We start from the raw sequence: 15,152 nt of genomic DNA, 5'->3' as shown, positions 1-15,152 counted from the left end.
TGAATCCAAGTTTATCCAAATGTTACCTTTAATGTTCCCTGTATGGTGAATGCTGTTGTGTGTGGGGGGCTGTGAGGAGCTTGCAGCTGGTCAGGTTTTACAGACTGTCTCCAAAGCAAACAGCCCCTCTTTGGGATGGTGGGAGAATGTCCCGTTTTCACTAGAGAAGTGTATTCTTCTGGGCCAATGTCTGACTTCCAGTTGGTATTTCCATTATTGCCCGGGCTCTGCAGAGGTACTGCTTTGAAAGATGTTTCTGCACATAAGCAAAGGCATTTAATACTAAAGTTATGTTTTTGGAAGGGGATATTTAAATTAAAATTTAATAAGTGTAGGACCAGGTGCAATTGTGTTCAGAGAAAGAAACTGAAAGTTGTGGTGATGGAAACAAAGAGAGGAAACCTGCTGGAGGTCAGTCAAAACAATGGAATATTTAATGTGGGTCATTTTCTTTACAATACACAATATTTCTTTTAAATATGGAGTTTAACCTTCTTGCTTTTGCTTTGCTGCTCCCTGGAGGCAGCTCCTCTGAGCCTGGGGGTCTCCCACACCCACCCCAAAGGGGTTCCCTGCAGACCTGGAGTGATGATCAGCCTCTGATTTGAGTTCAGGCAATGTCAGTCCATGTCACTGTTGTCTGTCTGAGGTGTTCCAGCCACAGGGAGTTAATCTGATGGGATATACTTACTTTGGTCAGCTTTTCAGGTTTTTTTCCTGTGATGTTGTTTTCTAGACAGGTGAAATGTTTGTTTATAGAGGCAGCTTTGCTGATGGTTCTGCACACAATGTTGAGTTCTGTCATCTGTCAGTTCTTATCCCATTGCAGAGTGGGAAACAAGCCCCAGTCTGTCAGCTCTGCAGGCATTCAGTGTGGCTGCAGATGGAGGTGTTTGTTGGTCTCACCCATATCCCATATGCATCTCCTGAGCTTTAGCAGTTAATTAATTAGCAGAAGTGATGCCTGTGTCCTGGTCCAGGTTGTTTCTTTACATCTCAGATGTCCTTCAGCAATCTGTGAGTCAGAACTGATCCTTGTGCTGGTGATTTGGTGATTGTTTCAGCTGAGAAACAGAAGTTGTTAAAGTCATCTTTGTTTTGTCCTGAAGCTGTTTTGGGGTTGTGTTGCAATCCCTGAGCTGATCATAGGATGATCTCCAGGGGAGCCCAGGAGGCCCCAGGTCCCTGTGGAGGCCCCAGGTCCCTGTGGAGGCCCCAGGTCCCTGTGGAACAGACCTATTGGTGGGCTGGTAACCAGTAGCTTTATTGGCTGAGAAGTTTAAACAAGTGATAATGTTTAGATGGGGTTCACAGAGACACCCGTGTTTGGAAGGAGGCGATCAGGGAAGGCTCCACCTGCCTGCGCGTGAGGCCCGAGGTGCAGCACAGGGGGATGGAACAGAGCAGGCAGTCCAGACTTTCTGTTCTGACTTCTTTAGGAATTTGTAAGATGAGGATAGCAAGTTTGTAATTCAAAGCTTTGGCTTATTTCTGATGGTCATTTTACTGGAGATCCTTCCATTAAAAGGTGAAATAAATTCAAGTGTCTCCTCATAAAGATGAACTCAAATCTTGCTGTGCATATGCGAGTCATTCTCAGTGTTACACAGACCACGTGAACCAAGCAATCAAATGCTTAATAAACCAAGTCATTACTTTTATGGTAAATTGAAAAAAGTTCTTCTGGGATTTCAACTGTAAATGAATCCTTGAAAATCAATAATTAGATTAGTAAAGGATGACGTTTTAATATGCTGGCAGGAATATAGAGGGATTTGTCAGGGGAAGCAAAATCAGACTTTGCACTAAAGTGGCTTAGGTATATTTATAGTGCTAGTGATTCTGTGTGTGTGTGGAATCTTTGGACTGTTTTAATATAATGTAAGGCTTTGAGCTTTAGCAAACTCAAGTTGCTCGTTTTATGAAGTTACATTAGTACCACACTGTGAAGTATTTTTAAATATTAGCATTACTGAGTATTAAAAGTATTTAATAAAAACATTTTTTAAAACATTTTCTGTAGATGCTGTCGAATGAATTGTTGTTTAATGTACAAAGAAATAAAACCTGAGGGCTGTAAGGTACCTGTATGTTTCTGATCACCTCGGTTTTTGAGGGGTTAGGTATTTCTTGAGGTTAAATTGTCATTAAAACCTACTAAAAATACTGGTGCAGTTAATCCTTTCAGAGAACAGAAAGCAGCATTACCTCCAGCCATGCTTTTGAACTGTCTGAAAGGATTTGCAATCATTGTATTGTCTTGACAGACTCATGTCTTTAGAAATGCTGTACAGCACAGTCTTTTGCAAGTTCCTATGCTGATACATTTCTCTCCATATGTAACCTTTGAAATCTAGTTTCTATTGTAATTCTAGCATGTAAACACTAGATTCAATTTTGTATTCCTCTAATGAATGCAACAGGATGGAAACACGTTTGCAATTGCTAATGATGAGCTTTTTTACTGTTCTTAATACTCATGGGTATGTCTTTTCTTCAGGGATTTCAGAATTGTATTCGTACCTTTTTAAATTGTTTTTTTCACATGCTGTTTACAATTAAACCACGAGCATGGGAGGCTGTGCGTGCATGTGCTTTTAGGTTGCTTTGCTGAATGAAATACAGTGGGGTGATCTTACTCTAAAACCTCTCTGTTGCCCAGAGAGGTTTTGGCTGCCCCTGGATCCCTGGAAGTGTCCAGGGCCAGGCTGGACAGGGCTTGGAGCAACCTGGGAAGAGTGGAAGGTGTCCCTGCCCATGGCAGGGGTGGAACTGGATGATCCATTCCAACCCAAACCGCTCCATGGCTCTGTGATGCTCGTTTTTCCTTGTGTCCCACCTGTCTCCTTGCACCTTTCACAGTACCTGGTACAGCAGAAGCCACCAGTGGGGTTATTCTGGTGTGTTCTGTGGAGACCTGACATTTGTCAGAGGTTGTTTTGAGGAGTTTTTTTTGGGAGACAATCCAGCTCCTTACACAAGTAGTGTTCCAACCGATAGTTTTTTCCTGAATGTCAGTGAAAAGGCCAAGAGTAGATGAAATCACAGGTGCGAATGTGTATGTGTGTGTTTGTAAGAACTTCGTGCACCTTTTAATGCTGGAAGTTGTTTTGTATTAAAAGATGAGAAAGAGCTGTGAGTGTAGAACCCCTGCTAGGAAGAACTGTGGAGAAACCTCCACCAAAGCAGATTAGAAAAAACAACAAGTGAATTAGAGGCAGTCTGACTCTGGAGTCTCGAATTCTGGTTTAGTTCTGACACAGTGGGGTCTGTCTGGGTGGGCTCCTCGATGGTCCTTGGCACTGCTGGGTCTGCTCTGGCTCAGACGAGGGAAGGGTGTTCTCTTGCACAAGGCAGCTGAGGAAGAGTTTATGCTGAGGCTCCAGAATTACCTGTTTTGTGCCAACTCAGAACTGTTGTTAAAATACAGGGGAGAGGGGTTCTTCCACCCCATGGTTTTAATAGACATTTCTGTAGCTGACTTTTCAACTAAGACTAATAATAAGAAAAACTACAGTTGAGCCAAAAATGACAAATGTTACTGAGTTAAAATAATACTTGCATATTTTTAATTATTAAATGGAACTAGATAAATTGGAAGCATGTAAATAACTGATTCTAAATCTTTGCGTAATTATTTCCAAGAGGTAATTTTGCTATGAGCTATTAAAACTCCAAGAAGTGTATTATTCCCTTTTGAGATGGTGTGTACCCCAGCTGTGTCATACATCTCTTGGCTTGTTTCCTTTTTGCTGTAGATGTACATACATATATATATATTTGTGTGCTGTGCAGTTGTACAGTCACTGCCACGTTAAATTGATTGCTTTCAAATGACTACATCTGTTTATTTTACATATGTGTGTATATGTATAAGCAGTTTAACAGGGCAGTGGTTGTACAGCCACAGAGTTTAGGGCTTTGTACAATATGTAATTTTAAGAATGTCAATGTGGTTCTTTAGCAGATTTTATAAACACTTCTCCGAATCTGTTATCAGCACTTCCCATCCTACAAGAAACTGCACATTTTTCAGTGATTGTTCCACTGGTTACATTTTTGTCTGCCATTTGTTCTGGATTGATGTAATCTTGATACTACTAAAATTTCAAGGGCTGTTGACGCATTTCACATAGCCTGGGATTGCCTGTTCTCCAAATATATGGATCATGCATCAACAGTACTAAGTAGCCTTACTGTTTTGCCTAAAAGCCTAGCTAATTTATTTAATATTCTCTCTTTAAAGAGAGGTCTTTGGAAGGGGTGGCATATTTTAGGATGCTCCTTCTCTTTAAAGGGAAACTCGGAATTGACTAGCAGTACTTGTTGATCAGTGATATTATTGTAGCCAAAGGATGCATGGGTGGTTTAATAGGAAGTTTTTGCTTCAAGTTTCTTGATGAAATGTAGTGTTCTACAGAGCTGTGTGAAGAGTGTAGTTTTTTATTCTGAAATGCACTTGTACACTTTATTTGAAAGGTCTGAATGGATCATAAATACATTTAAGAAATAAATGATACATCACATGTTTTCACGACTTGTCTGGAATGACTTTTTTGTTTCTGTGCTACTAAAGGTGCATTCCTTGGCACTGGGTGGGGCTTTTTCCCTTATCTTGATTCTCCAAATAGTCTTGTGAGTGCAGGGGCAGGAGAACCTTCCAGCCTGGTTGGTGTTTATGCTTTATCCATACATGCTGCAGGGCACTGTAGGCAAACTCCTCGCTTTAATTTTCCTGTGGGAAACTTGAGCCCTAAAAGGAAACGAACAGAGCGAAAGGGCTGGATATCACAAGGGATTCACTTTTATTTTTAGAATTGCACTATATTGCCATATTTGGCCTGAAACTATGCTGTATCAATGCACTATTGTATCCAATTGCAGTGTCTAACCAGTCCAAATTTGTCTAAATTATTCAGGTTTTTTCCACAAATACTTTTTATCTGTGAATGTTCTGGGCAAGTGCTGACTCCAGGTAACACATTCTGCAGGAAGCATTCCTTGTGGGAAGTTAACAAGTACATTACTCTGAAAGTGTGGTTTGTGTCACTTCCTTGAGGTCTCAGTAACAGGTGTAATTCCTCCTACCGAAACCTTCTCCAGTAGTTTGAGCTAAGACAAATGCAGGAAGTGCTCTCTGTGTAAAAATGAACATAAATACTGCTTAATAAAAGTAATTATGGGAATGCCATCAGCCTGCAAAATAGACCTGGTGGCACAGGATCCTGCCAACACTGAAAATAGCTGTCAAAAAAACATTTAATGTATTTGAATGTACTTAAAATGTACAGATCTGCTCAAAATAACTTATATCCCCATCGTGTAATATTACCCCTGCTGCTGCCCATGAAGGCTGCACAGAATTTTGGCTCTCTCTGCCTGTTGGATATGCTGGAATCTGTCCCTGGCTTGGTGCACTCCTGGGTGGCTTGTCCGTGCCTTGCAGCAACACACCACGTGCTGATCCCACCCTCGCAAAGCAAGGAAAATTCCAGTGGTGGACTGAGACTCCAGACCCTTCCCACAGTAATCTCTGACCGTGTGGCAGAATTCTTGCAGCCACTGAGACCTTCCTAAGGAATAATTGGAATGTGGAAATGGATCCATCGTGGCAAGAGTGAGAGTCAGGCACAGCTTGGGTTGGGTGTGTCAGGTAACTCACCAGTGAGCAAAATTCCACAGCTGGAGTCATTCTGGGGGGTGGGGCAGGGGGAACCTAAAGTTTGGTCCCCTCGCATTTCTCCATTTTTGTGGTGGTTCTGAAGTCAGCCTGTGTTCAGGTCATGGGTTTGTTTTATACCCCCAGGGGATTTTCTCCAGGAGCCTGGCAGGACAGGAGCTGATCTTTGGGTGATGAGCCATTTCCAGCAGACAGCTTCCTCTGTTCTCTGGAGGTTTCTCATTTCATTCTTTTCATCACAAATCCTGTCCTTTAGCAATTCTTTGCTGCAGTTTCTTCATCCTCTTGGGTTTATGTAGGGGCTTAGGAAGAATAAACCTGAGCTGCTGAAAACTGCAAGTAGATCAGTCCCAGGAAGAGGTAACTCCAGCTCTTCCATGACTTTAATTGTGCCTTAAGCTACAGAAAAAGCTTCTAAAGTAACACAGTCTCAGCCTGAATATGCTGATGAAGGCTGTAACTGCATGACATCGTTTTCAGATCCTAGGATGCTCAGGATGCTCCCTGCAAGATCATGAAAATACATGGAAAATACCTTTTAAATTTGTCAGGTTTAGGAGGTGGGAGCCAATATGCTTTTATATGCAGCCTGACAGAATAAATGGGCTTTTCCCAGCTGGAGTGCATCCTGGTTTCCATAATTATTCACGTAGTTTCTGTTTAAATCAACTGGAGAGGAAGGTTTCAATATAACTCCCCTAATATTTTAAAGTGCATAAAAGAGGGGAGGAAGGGCATACTCTGAGTCTGAGCATCTACATTTTCCTGCTTTCCTTCAGAGCAGCAAACTGTTATGAGAATTTTAATCTTCACTACACTTGCCTCAGTTCTCATGGCTGGTTTCCACTCTGTTTTCTTTATTACTTTCTTTTTCTTCCTGTCATTCTTAGCTTTCTATTTTTCAATTCCAGTTTGTGAAGGGTGTGGGTTCAGAAGGGTTTCCTTCAGTTCCCAGTCCCCTGAAAGCATGAGAAATTGCCCATTGAGCCAATTCTCACAGCAAGGTATAAAAATAGGAGTAAAGAAAAGGTTACACAATGCTTGGATTGCAGCAGTTTGTACTAATGGGGAGATTTCAAAGCCATGGTTTGAAAAACATTTTTTAAACCTTATCATTTCCGTTGATTTTTCTCTTCCCAAGCTGTGTTTCAGCTGCAGGAACTCACATTGGATTGCTTGAGGAATTGTACTGAGACACAGGAGTCAAGAGCTGAGCAAGTCACGCAAAGCCAGAGAGGCCACTAATTAGTTCTCTTTAGCCATAATGAATGATTTGTTTGAGAATGCTCTCTTAAATGTTTCCAACCAGATGCTTTGGTCTCTGCTGTTAAATAAGTGGATTAAAAGGCAAGTGGATCTGAGATTATTTTGCCATTGCAGCAGAACACAGGTGATTGTCAGGAAAGGCACTTGTGTGGTACCACAGATGCTGCAGGCAGTGGCCAGAACCTGTGCTCCTGGGAATACTTCATTGGAAATCAGTCTTGCAAACTTGTAAGAAACTAAAAGTTATCACTTAGTCTGCATTCACATGTTTAAAGTTTGTGGAATTGTTTCTGAGCTTTGTCTTAACCCTGCTTGTGAAGCCAGCTGAAGTTGACAGCCAGCCATTAGCATAATTGTCTTTGACTTAAAAGGTGTTTATTTATATGAAATTCATTGAGCGTTGGATTTTGTTTATTTCTGATTCCCTTATAATGAGCAAGACCTCTTTACCATGTTAATTATTATGGAATTGGAATGCTGAACAGTACTTTCGATATAATTTCCAAAACAATCTGGTCTTGATTCTAATAGCAGCATAATGCTTTCCTAATCAAATGTCTGTGTTAAGCCCCAGAGAGGAGCATTAACCTTGGATTAAAATCAGAAGAGAAAATGAATCACACTGTGGTAATTTTGTTGTTGTTGTTGTTTGAAAAATTATTTTGTGAAGAACTACAAGCTGTATTGAATGTTCCTTACATGGATTACATTGTGTACTTTTTTTACTATCTTTTACTTCTAACCTTTTTCCACTTGCCTACCAGAAATCCAGAAATCCAGGTTATTTGGATAGATTAAACCCTGTTTTTAAAATTTTTTTTTTTTACTGTTCAGCTTTCCAAATGTCCAAGGCATCTGAAACTGATGGTGTCAGAGTGATGTAGAAAACAAAGTTTGTCTTCCTTATGCTGAAATCCCAGCTCACACAGGACCTGTCCCTGCATTCCCTCATGTTTTCCTGTGTGACACTCCCTAGGGCTCATACTCATCTATTTTCTCTAGTTGAGTTCTGAGGAGGGCATGAGGAGTGGTTCCTCAAGAAGAACCTCAGGGACAGCATTTTGGACAGCTGCTGCTTACAGCTGACTCCTGCAGTTGTGAGATACCAAGAGTGTGCCTGGGCAGTGCTGGCATCCAGGAATCTCTGGGGGATGGCTGCATCTGCACTGTCCTGGCCTGGAACACAAGTAGGGTGTGTGTGTGTGTGTCTGTGTATGAACTCCTGCCACTCTCTGACCTCCCCAGATGTGCTGGGGTACCCAAAATCTATCCCAGCTGTAATCTGCAGCTGCCAGCTCTGCTGGGGTATGCTGGGATTTGTTAAATTTAGAACAGTGCACACAACCAAGTGCTAATCTCCCAAGTCTCAATCCTAGCATATTGTAATTTATATTCTTTTGATGTGTTTTCATTTGCATGTTATTTTCTTTTTCTGATAGGAGTCTCCACAAGACAGTGCCATCACCCGAGACATCAATCGGACGTTCCCTGCTCATGACTATTTTAAAGATACTGGGGGAGATGGCCAGGACTCCCTGTACAAAATATGCAAGGTATTCTTTAAATTCTTCTGGGCTGGTTTTGGTAACTTGTATTAGACATCAGCAGCAGTGTGACTGTTGGCTGAGAAGAAGGGGCATGTGTTACCATTGTGTGTCATGGGGACAGCCTCTGGCACCAGGCTCAGGCTGTTCTCTGTTGTAGCTGTTGGGCTCCTTCTGGGTACTGACACAGGAGACCTAAAGCCCTTCTGGATTCCTCTGCACTGATGTGTTTGGTGCAAAGACTTCACATCATTCCTGACCTGTCAGCCTGGATCAAGCTGGACAAATTATGTAACTGGAGATATTATGTACCTTCATAAAGGTTGTAAATCCATAAGCATGCACTGAAGCTGATTATTAAAAGGAAGAAATGAGCAAAAATGGGCAGCTCGGTGTATTCAGGTATCTCAGCTGGAATGATTAAAGCTTCCAGCACTTTCTTTCGAATTCCTAGTGTTTCTTCCTCTTCCTAACATCTCTGTGGGACCTGTTTAGAGATAAAAGCATTCAGGTAAGTGGTTTAATAAGCTGCAGCAACGTTAGTGCAGCACTGGAACCAGCCCCCGCTTCTGTGTATCCCAGTTTGGTTGTCATACAGATTTTCCCTTTGTTAGAATGACAGTGCACTCCATGCTTGGGAATTTTATGGAGCTGTGTTCAATGCAGAGCTCTGTTTTATTTTTGTTTGTTAGCTTGAGACAAGTACCAGTAAAGTCTTGATTCCTCTTCTAGGCCTACTCTGTGTATGATGAAGAGATTGGCTACTGCCAAGGCCAGTCATTCCTCGCTGCTGTGCTGCTGTTACATGTAAGTGGTGCCTTTACCTCAGCTGTTTTAGACTTCAGAATAAATGTCACTCCACTTGTCTAGAACAGACTTCTGAGCTAAGAGGGTTGCAGGGCACACATCCATTTACATGTTGGTCAGCAATAAAGTGATTTTAGACAGGGAAGAGTACATTGTTTAAAACTTGCTGTGGTGTTTTGTAAGGACTTTATGTCCTTGTGTTCCTGTACTAGGACCCCTTCCATTCAGTCTTGCACTCAGGAGCAGTAGTAGGCATGGAATTTGTGTATAAGACAACACTGTAAATGTTTTTGTTACAGGGTTTCAAGGTCAGATTTTAGCTTTTTATAAGATGTTTCTATTGGAATCAGTCAGAAATACAGATGGTGTTTGCCATGTCCTGTATACACAGAGGAGTATTTAGGACATTGAAGGGATGTCAGTGTTAGGTCTCAGTGCAGGCTGTGCTGCCTGTGGGCTGTTGTCCTGTAGGTCTTTGTGCTTCTTGGTTTGAGAGGTTAGGGAAGGATACAATAATACCTTCATATTTGTAAAAGAAACTGTATTATGCTTTTTTAAACTTAATTGCTGTTGATAGAAGTGATCTCATCAGTGTAATATCCTTTAATTGCTGGTGTGTTCAGAAGCTAGAGAGAGATTTATGGTTGTCAGGAACAAAAGTTTTATATGCACTCACACTTGGGAAATACAAGAGCATTAGAAATCTGTATTTGTATATTTATAGACTGTTCTGTTTCAAAGTAATGTCTGCTTTCTGTCAGTGTTTCTGTTGCAAGAGTAGTTGGAACTGCAGAGTTCCTGAGCCCAGCAATGCTTTGAGGTTTCTTTTCCCCAGCTGTTGCTGCCATAGAGGGCTGAGCATGAAGAGTTCTCTGCAGTTTTTGGTGGAAGAGGAAGTCTGGCCTTCAGGGGAGGATTTTCCATACTGCTGTAAAGTCAGGGGAGGATACAGAAGAGATTGTAAACTCCATTCTTGTGAAACAAAAGCCAAGTGATTGATGATAACAACCTTTTAGTTCTTTGTAACTGTAATCTGAAATATTTCCTAGATGAGCAGTTAATTCTTTATTTCCTCACTGAATCAGATAGAGAAGGGCAACGCTTCCTGCTATGAGAACTGAACACTTTTACTGAAGCAGATGTGCTTGCTTTCATTGTCATGGGTCCCTTGCCTAGGAGAGATTCACTCTCATGACTGAGCCATGTGTTATTCCAGAGTTCTCTCTTTAACAATATTTGTGGCTTCTGGGAATAATGTATGCATTTAACGAAAAGCTAAATTTCAAATAAGTTTCTTTTTATTTGATTCTCTTTGAAGTCAGCTCTTGGAGTGTGGCTGCTAGGGAAAATAAATAATAAAAACAAATGTTGCAGAAAAGGAAATTAAGTTTCTGTGAGTCCTTCACTACCAGTTTGGAATGTTTCAGCGAAGTTTTCTGTTTTAATAAACTCCATCTGCAGATTAATAATAGAATACTTGAGATGGATGTTCTGTCCTTTATAGAAACCAGCAATTGACCTGAAGTCAGACTTTTCTACAGAAATATTAAAACTGAATTTTAAGGGCAGGGAAAAATGTCAAAACACTTAGGAGCTTTGAGTTTTCCTTCAGTTCTTGGCAGGAAAGGGACTTCCCAAACAAGTGCTGAATTGTGAGGTGTGGAGCTTCTGTTAGCAGTGACTGGTCTCTTATTCATGTTGTCTAATAAATAAGCATAAAATGCAACAATGTCATTGAAAAAGGGAAATATATCATTAAGAATAAGGGAAAGATCTTGTTCAACATACTCTAGTAATACTGTTTCTGCCTTATTTTACATAGGTGACAAAGGACTAGGCTGGTCAAAATCTGTAAGATTCAGATTCTGATGAGTTCTGGAACAAAGACCTGGAAACTGCTTTGGTCTTCATGTCTGGAAGATGTATTTTCAGTTGAGTGATTGAGAGGTGGTTTATTCCACTGAAATGCCATTTACAACACTAAACCTCATTTTGTGTGATAATACTCTTGTTTACATTTAAACTGGATTAAAAAGTAGTGGCAATTCCACCTTTCAGTCAGAGAGAGACGGGAGGTCCAGGCAGATTGACATGATGTGAAAGGTTCTAATGCTTGGTGCTAAATCCACCTTCTTGTCTCACAGATGCCTGAGGAGCAAGCTTTCAGTGTTCTGGTCAAAATCATGTTTGAGTATGGACTCAGGGAACTTTTCAAACAGAACTTTGAAGATTTGCACTGCAAGTTCTATCAGCTGGAGCGCCTCATGCAGGTGGGGCTCACACGGGGAGGGTGAATGGCCCCGAGCCTGCAACTCAGCTCTGGCTGTTTCTCATGGGATGAATGGTGTTTGTAAGCTGTGAGGAAGGGTGAGTGGTGTTTGTAAGCTGTGAGGAAGGGTGAATGGTGTTTGTAAGCTGTGAGGAAGGGTGAGTGGTGTTTGTAAGCTGTGAGGAAGGGTGAGTGGTGTTTGTAAGCTGTGAGGAAGGATGGAGAGCAAGGGCCACCCCAGGTGTTCTAGCAGTGGTCTTGGGAGCAGTGTGGTGCTGCTGAAGGCAGATGTGCTGGACAGCTGGAGTGGCTCTGCTGTCAGCACAGCCATTGCTGGGCCCTGCTGAGACAAATCCCAGGGTCCTGCTGGGCATCCACCCCAGGACAAGCCTTTGGCATCCTCGGGAGGCCCCCAGGCCCGTTCCTGTCATGCCTAGTGGGTGCAGGACCCTGCACTGATGGTCACTCTACCCAACTTCCTTCTGTACTTTGGGGGTTCAGTTACAGCTCCAAAATAGCCTAAATTAACCTTCTGTTTGTTTTACTTTTAGGAATACATTCCTGATCTGTATAACCACTTTCTGGACATCAGCCTTGAAGCACACATGTATGCTTCCCAGTGGTTCCTGACCCTGTTCACTGCAAAATTCCCTCTCTACATGGTCTTCCATATTATTGACTTACTCCTGTGTGAGGTATGTGTTATAATTGGAGACTTGCACAGCTCACAGCTCTTGACAGTTTGTCACTATCTTGGTTCACGTCCTTGTTACTATCTGTTCTCTCAGTGCAAGGCATGTGATATTTTTATGTCAAAGTGTTGCATTTCTGCAATGATAAAGATTCTCAGCATTTTAAAGAAACAAATTAAGAATCAATAGCTATATAAAAGATTATAATCTTCTATTCCCTATGGCACTGGTGAATCTATGTGAGAAGACTCTACAGTGTGATGAGAGCTGATTTACAAATATGTGGGTTCCTCTCTTCTGAAGTTACATTATACACAATGATATGTTTTTTTTCCTATCATATTATTGCATGGAGGCCATTCTGTATAAAATGACCCAGCTAACTCTCATGCTGGTAATCTGACAAGCTTGAAGCTTTTTCTCCTGGAAAATTTGAAGTCTCTCTATATTTTACAACTTATATTTAGAGAGCAAAATTCTTTATATTGAGATGTTGTCTGTAACTGTGTTTGGAACAGTGTATGTAGTGGTATGTGGGTAAGCAGTGTAATTGCAGTCAGCACTTACTACAATCAGTGAACAAATCACATTTTGTACTGAAGCATCCTTGAGTTATTTAATGATTTGCTGGGTAACTTTATGCATCCATTCTTCTTGGATCTGCACTGGTTCCTGTGAAGTGGCTGATTTCCTGCCTTTCCTTTACTGAAGGCTTTCAGCATTCACAAACCTCCTGGTCAATGTTTTTGCCCTTCCCCTGTGTCTGCTGCTTGCTTTGTCTATGTGCCAGTGGAATAGAAAGCAGCAGATGGTATGGAGAAAATCACTTTTGTTTGTTTAGAAACACATTTTCAATTCATAAATAGTAAATGTGCTCACAGAGAAGTTTTAAGGGGTTTTTCATCATTTTAAAGTACTAGTGAAAGAATAACTTGGTGGGAAGAAGAAAGGCAGGATCCTGAAATAAGATGAGCAATGTGTCATGATTATGAGTGGGACCCCTGAAGAAGGTGTGAGCTACTCCTGACTACAGAACTGTTTGTATTTAATTTAATTGGACAATATGAATAGAACTCTTCTAAGCAGTAGAGGCAGAATAGATGCTGTGGGACTCTGTCCTAAAGTGAGTCACTCTTTTTCATTGCATGAATTATCCCAGTTTGTGAAGACCAGAATTTAATATATTGGTATATATATTACTGCATTTGAATCAGTGTTTTTAGAAGTTGTTGTATGAAAGTTAAATTGTCTTGAGCTGACCAACCACTCATTAAGAAATAAAGTGCTCAACATAATTTTAGAGTTTCAGACTGCTAAGGAAGCAGTAAAACCAGTGTTGATTGTTTTGCTCTCTATAATGACTTCTCCAGTAAAGATTGTTTGCAAAGTCATTCTTTGTGCCTTTGTTTTATATAGCATCTGGTTACACATGTATGCTGGTTCTCCATTTCACAGAAACTAGACAAACAACAAAACCCACCAAATAAATTCCTATCTAAGCTTGTAAATACTGAGAAATTTAATTATATTGTCATTATTTTTTCTTTCTAGGGAATAAGTGTTATCTTCAATGTTGCACTGGGATTATTAAAAGTGAGTATACAATGTTACACTGTGGTTTATGCATCTTCATGCACCATATAAAAATTAAGACGCCTGTTACAAAAATATGTTGGTTTTTTTGAGAATCTAACAACTGCCTGTGGCACACGTGCTGTAATCTGGCATGTCCTGTGCAGCACAGTGCTTTTTTTGGGGGTGGAATAGAAGGTTGCAGAAATAGAAAGAAACACTCTTTGCAGAAGGTTAAGAAGTAGCGATGTTACTGCAGCTTTCCAAAGCTGTTGTGGCTTTATTGTCTCTGGTATTCAATAATTGTAAAGAATTGGCTTTTACTGGTGTTCCTTTCCTTGTCTTCAGACTACCAAGGATGATTTGTTGCTGACTGACTTTGAAGGGGCTTTAAAGTTCTTCCGAGTGCAGCTGCCCAAGCGGTACCGCTCCGAGGAGAACGCCAAGAAGCTGATGGAGCTGGCCTGCAACATGAAGGTGAGCTGGGAGGGACTGCTGTTCTCAGCCTGGGAGCAGCTCCTGGCTCTGGCTCCAAGGGTAAATGCAGGTTAATTGGCTGTGATCATGGAGATTAATTTTGAGTCAAATACATTGATATGGTTCTTTGTGTCCTTTTTCCTTACATTCCCTAGAGGAATTCTTTGTAGTGTCAATGTGGAAGTACATAACTTCCCTGGTGTGTTAACATTCCAGGCATTTTGTGATCCAGGTACAGTAGCAGTGTGGATACCAGTATTCTGCTCAGAGTTCAAGCACAACTTGTGTGAAACTAATGTAGAAATTAAAGAATAATCAAGAATAAAGCTATTTTATCTCTCTAATCATTTAGCATTAGCCACAGATTAAATGTTCCACATGCATCTGGTTCTCATCATCCTAATGAGTGCATTTGCCTTTTATGTTTCCAAATAACAACTTGTTCTTCCCACTCTGCCAAAATTGCCTGTGTTCCCAGTGCTGTGTGGAGGGGCACAAGTCTCTGAGTGGGCACAGCCGGGCTGCCCACGGTGTCCTGGAGTGCTGGGTTAGAGGGGAGCTTGTGGAGGGAGCACTGCTGGGCTCGGCACAGAACCCTTCTCTATCACCGTCGTGATGGGAGTGCTGCATGTAGTTTCTTTCCTTGACCTAGAATATTAGTCCTTTGCTGTCAGTAGAAATCTCCAGCTCTGCATTTGGAAGTGTTTCTTTGAGCAGATAAGGGCCTGATATCAAAATAAATAATTTATAGGAAGGGAGAAATAGCCTGGCTAGGGCATTGTGATTAGAACAGCATTTCTGCTGGAAAGGAGGTCAGGAAGTCATCAGCTGGAGACAACACCAGA

General features: G+C 41.3%; 1 protein-coding gene across 2 annotated transcripts in view; it reads left to right on the top strand.

Annotated features, from left to right (window-relative positions):
- The window catches only part of RABGAP1 (RAB GTPase activating protein 1), a 62,778-nt gene that overhangs the window by 37,292 nt on the left and 10,334 nt on the right, over window positions 1-15,152 (top strand). For both annotated transcript variants that reach the window (XM_014258001.2, XM_014258002.2), the window contains exons 14-19: window positions 8,386-8,499; window positions 9,223-9,297; window positions 11,442-11,567; window positions 12,118-12,261; window positions 13,810-13,851; window positions 14,179-14,307. In XM_014258001.2, coding sequence (XP_014113476.1) covers window positions 8,386-8,499; window positions 9,223-9,297; window positions 11,442-11,567; window positions 12,118-12,261; window positions 13,810-13,851; window positions 14,179-14,307 — 630 coding nt within the window. The remainder of the gene's footprint in view (window positions 1-8,385; window positions 8,500-9,222; window positions 9,298-11,441; window positions 11,568-12,117; window positions 12,262-13,809; window positions 13,852-14,178; window positions 14,308-15,152) is intronic.

Source organism: Pseudopodoces humilis, chromosome 22, assembly GCF_049639895.1.
Source record: "Pseudopodoces humilis isolate 2021_Gansu_Grassland_sample_001 chromosome 22, ASM4963989v1, whole genome shotgun sequence".
In the NCBI taxonomy this organism is placed as follows: Eukaryota; Metazoa; Chordata; class Aves; order Passeriformes; family Paridae; genus Pseudopodoces; species Pseudopodoces humilis.
The sequence above is the reverse complement of the archived record's forward strand: the minus strand, read 5'-3'. Positions and strand labels throughout refer to the sequence as shown.